The sequence below is a fragment of the Sesamum indicum genome, linkage group LG6 (assembly GCF_000512975.1).
Source record: "Sesamum indicum cultivar Zhongzhi No. 13 linkage group LG6, S_indicum_v1.0, whole genome shotgun sequence".
Classification (NCBI taxonomy): Eukaryota; Viridiplantae; Streptophyta; class Magnoliopsida; order Lamiales; family Pedaliaceae; genus Sesamum; species Sesamum indicum.
In genome coordinates this window covers 12,029,701-12,034,755 of record NC_026150.1, presented here as the reverse complement: position 1 = coordinate 12,034,755, position 5,055 = coordinate 12,029,701, and the positions used below count along the sequence as shown (strand labels likewise).

At 33.2% G+C, this 5,055-nt stretch overlaps 1 protein-coding gene across 1 annotated transcript in view; it reads right to left on the bottom strand.

Annotated features, from left to right (window-relative positions):
- Positions 1-4,332, bottom strand: part of LOC105164459 — a 5,080-nt gene extending 748 nt beyond the window's left edge. The window contains exons 1-6 of the mRNA XM_020694193.1: positions 4,189-4,332; positions 4,060-4,099; positions 3,637-3,875; positions 2,261-2,297; positions 1,816-2,084; positions 3-359 (exon numbers count right to left, since the gene is read on the bottom strand). Of these exons, the coding sequence (XP_020549852.1) occupies positions 3-359; positions 1,816-2,084; positions 2,261-2,297; positions 3,637-3,875; positions 4,060-4,099; positions 4,189-4,233 (987 nt within the window). The 5' untranslated portion in view covers positions 4,234-4,332. The remainder of the gene's footprint in view (positions 1-2; positions 360-1,815; positions 2,085-2,260; positions 2,298-3,636; positions 3,876-4,059; positions 4,100-4,188) is intronic.

The window sequence follows — 5,055 nt, the reverse complement described above, 5'->3', positions numbered from 1 at the left end:
CTTTTGTCGGTAGGCCTTCTCCAGGAATCGCGTTTAGGTTCACTCGAATCTAAGGCCCCAGCCGATACAATTTCATGGAGTTCTTTCTTTACTAGGCTATCTTTAACACAACTCTTGGTTCCAACCGACTTATGAAGAGATTTTCCAACCTGACTTCCTGTATTATTCTCCATATTCAATAATTTGGGACTTGTGTTGTCAATCAAACTGCAATCCAACTTCAAGTGATAAGTTTTACCATATGTATCTTCATTTCCAAATTTTCCACCAAAATCATGATCATGATTCCCTGTTTCCATTTTAGATGTCAACAGACTCGGTGTACATGATAATCGCTTCAGATGAACATCATGGCTATCCTGCAAGTTACATAAAACAAAAATCAATCTCAGTTGCAGTATCAAAAATCAAGAATGGGTAACAATCAGATAAACACCACCAGACAAATCATGCCATGATCTTGATGTTTAACCACAGATTAATCATAGGTATGAAGGCTCCGATAGCAGAACTCTAGTTGCATTTAAGATTAATTCCAATGAATCTGTACTTCTATTCATATAAACAAGGGAAATGAAGATTCCTTGTTTGGTCACAAGATTGCCGATTAAAATTTATGTTAAGTAAACATATAATGACATGCATGTCAGAGGTAAATTGTTCAGTTGTATTGCCATTGTGAGGTAAAAGTTTAGCTTCACAATCATCAACACCTTACAAAACTAGCATATGGTTGCAAATACACAACCATTCCAATCAAGAGTACTAAAGGAACAAGAAAGGGTAAAAGTTTATTTTCTTAATTATCGATACCAAATGAGAAAATTACAGTTTTGGTCCCAAACTATAGGATGGTTTGAAATATTAGTCCCATGCTTCTTGAAATAGCTAATATTAGTCCCACACTTTATGAAACTGTTGCAAAGTTAGTCCCACAGTAAAAAATTTGCAACGCTTAGTACTAACTTTGCAATGTTCTTCTAAATTGTGGGACTAACTTTCTACGTTTTCCTTGCAAAGTTTTACGAAAGTGTGAGACTAATATTTCAACAATACCGCTAACTTTGCAACATTTTCCTAAAGTGTGGGACTCCTATTGGCTATTTCAAAAAGTATGGGGTTAATATTGCAAAGCACCCTACATTTTGGGATCAAACTTGAAATTTCTAGACACATGATAAAACTAAGAACATGGCTGCTAATACACGATAACTCCTATTAAGAGTAATAAATGAAAAGGAAGCAAATTCAAAAGGTAATGGAAATAAATCACTTCAGTCCTTGTCACTATACTCGTCCCCAAAATAAAAACAAGACGAATGGCCACATTCAATTGGAATATACTGGTTACCAAAGTATTTAAGTCAGTGTACCAACAGAACAAATTGAAAGCATTGTGTTGTTATCCTAAAATAACTCAATGTTATACTAAAAGTGCACCTGTAGTAAGCCTTAATCACATATTGATTGAACTCTTACAATACAGTATCATCTGCAACCAACCTATACAATATTCTCTTTCCTACCACGTGCCAATTGCAATGAGAAGTCTTATTTATTTATCCAACTCCCAGTTTTGGCACCACTGCACAATTTTGAGGGACCAAACAAATAAGTCAAAATATGCAAGACCGGTGCCCAAACTTGACTAAGAACGAAGACCTGGATTTCATCATCTTAGAAGTTTGAATTTGTGAGAACCTCAGTCTCATGTATTCTTAACTAGGCATGACCAGAAGAAAATAAAACTTGATATTGCTTGCAGCATCAGCATAAACTGTCAGCACAAATATAGAAACAGGGAGGGTATGTCACCTTGCAGACTGATTGATCGTTCAAGTTTGTACATTTTACCAAGTTCGTGCATTCAATAACCACATCTGATTTTCTGTTATGACTGAGCAATTCTCTACTTTCTTCAACATGAATGAAGTTCATCACATCCTTTGTATCTTTTTTACAGCTCTTTTGAGTAGTAGATAACTTTCCATCTTCACAATCAGAAATTGTAAAATCATCTATAGTATCTAAGGGTGGTGACTCATGTAAATAGCTCGAGAACCAGTTCTTAATGTCAGGAGGCTCTGCAATTGCAATAAAAAGGGAAGTTTAGTTGGACAAAAATGGCAAATATAAAAACCTTGGAACTTTAGAATAGACATTCAAACCAATCATCGTTTAAGAGGACTCAAATTATGGAGTATTATTTCGCCATTTAACAATTTGATGGACCATAAATGTTTAGAAGAGTCCTGCATACCTGAACAAAACGAAAGGGACCCTGATGATCCAGTAACCTACAAAAAGAGTTCATTACAATTTGTGAGATGCAAGAAAACTAGCATTGTATCTCAAATTCTTAGTATGGATGATGAAGTGTCTGATGCAAAAATTCTGGTTGCACAAAATTTTGAAGTTTGGAAGACATGTGTAATGCAATAACTATGAAGAGTATTTGTTGAAGAGGATTGCATAATTAATAACATATCATTTAGAAAAACTGATCTGTGGTTGTCCTAGTCTATTTTAGGGAAAACAATAGGTCAATTATACTTTGATGTTCCTATTTATATTACTTCAGAACATATCTCATACTTGCAAGTAAACATCAAATGGGAAGTTTCCTAAAGGTCTGTAATAGATTTTATTTATAGTTTAAAAGTTTAGTCAGAAACAGCATATTCTGTAACAGGTTCACAATGAATATAACAGTGTGCATCTACAAAGCTATAGCCCCACATTAGATTTTCAATCTCCAGCTTTCTATCATGCTATTGCAGACAAATTCATCAGTTTCCCCTAGCTGTGAGGTTCCAGTAAGTGTAATGGTGGATTTCATCCCATGCAAAGGTCATGACAGTGGAGAAACATAATAGCAAGTTAGCAAGGAACACAACAGAAAAGTTAGTCTTCAGGGTCTCCATTCTTTTAGTTCTTATTCTAGCATTTCCACATCATTTATATCGAGTATCTAAATTAGTATGTTAGCCAAGCAGTTCTTTGGTTACTGGTTCTTTTTTTTTTTTACATGTTTTAGAGTACTATTTCTTTCACAGGCTACCTTCTAGGCATAAGTAATAACCCAACATTTCTAAATATGGCGAAAACATTAAACTAGCAATATACATATATAAGCTTTTTATGATTACTTCATTTTAATGAATGAGGTCTCTCACTTCAATAGCTGAAGTTTCGAACCAAGTATTCTAGGAATGTCAAAACCTGAACCAGAAATTTGGTAGGTGCATTTTCAGCTCTTATCTAAAAATTACTTTACTGGTCGGAAACTTGTGTTCAGATATCAATTGTGAAATCAAACTCAAAGATAAGAATATATGGGAGTAACTTTCTATAGCAGATAATCTTGTTTATAGTTTCTTCATGTCTGATGGATGGAGTTTGTAACTTTTTAACCCAACTGTCGCTTCTAACAAACTCCATACTTGATGCCTTAAGGATCAAAATAGACAGAATCAACTGTACGTCAACTGTATGATTTCAATTTGAGGTCAGATTCAATAATGTATTGATTGTTGACTACATTCACCTAATCCAGTGGAGACAAAATAAAACTACCATAGCTATCCCACCAACAGCCGTCCTTAAACCTATATGATAAGGTAGAAATTCAATTACCATGGCAGCAGACCTGACAGATTCATCATACTTGGCAATCCCATCTGATGATTCCTTCCCTGGAGAAAGCCAACCATCATCAGATATGTCCACATGTAAGTTTTCTCCAAATTTCCCTTCCTTTTCCTCGTCAAGACAAATTTCTCCAGACCCATTACAATCTCCAAAACCATCCAAAGTATTCAACTCTGGCGACTCGTATATGTAGCTCGAAAACCACTTTCCGATATCAGGAGGTTCTGTCACAAGGAAACAAAAGAAAAATTTGTCAAACACAACGATGAGATACTGTAAACAAACAGAGGAAAACACATATATGGAAAAGTGGAAGAACGTTCTTTGTAACATTTCATCAATCACATACGTAGCACCCGAAGACCGGCTCGGAGTCTACGAATATCAAGAGATTATACTTATACGGACCTGAAGGAAGCGAAAGCGAGTCCGGAGGATCTAACGCCTGCTGCGGAAAAAAAGAAGAGAAAATAAATGCAATCCCTGAGAACATCTAGCTTCAAATAATACAAAGAATTTGGTTTTTGTTTCTTTTACCTGAGAATCGGTGGCAAGAAGCTGTAGTCGTGAAGATCTCGACATCTCTTTCTCTTTGTCAGACTCCTTTTCAGACGCCAGTATTGTTTATAGCTTATCCTGAGGTAATTAAATGGCGCCATTCAGTCTTTCTCAAATTTTCCCGGGCTCCAAATTGAATTGAAGGATTGTCTTAACAAAAATTTTAAATCAACTCCACTTACTTTTGGAGACGGCCAGCCGTTGGTACGGACGTGTATATAATAAATAATATTTTAATTTAAATAAATATATTATATATTAATAAAAAGAAAAAAATAATAATTTACTAATTGATATAAATTTAAAAAGTTGAATAAATTAGTTATTTTATTAGAAAGGGTATTTTTTACTTCATAAAAAATTAATACAACGGTGTGACTAACCGTCGTTTGTAAGTATAGAAGAACTTTTATTTTTATATTAGTATAAATAAACGAAATTTTAAATCTATGCCGGCACCCATTAAAGAAAAATATAAAATTAATGGCATGATATTAAGTAATAATCTAGTATTATGATGAAAGAATTATGAAAAAAGATATATATTAAATGATTTTTATTTTAATATTGTCATTATATATAATTTTAAGTTTCAAGAACTTTATATAAAGTTATCATTAAAAATAATTAATGATATATCTATAATGCCAATTTGATGACAATAACACAATTATAGTGATAAATAATAATATTTGTTAATATATATATGTCACTAATTGTTTACGGTGACAATTTGATATACAATATTTAGTCATTAATTCTTACTAATTATAATTTATACAAAATAATTATCACTATTAAAATATTAAAATTCATATTGTGACAAAATAAAATTTATTGTCGCTG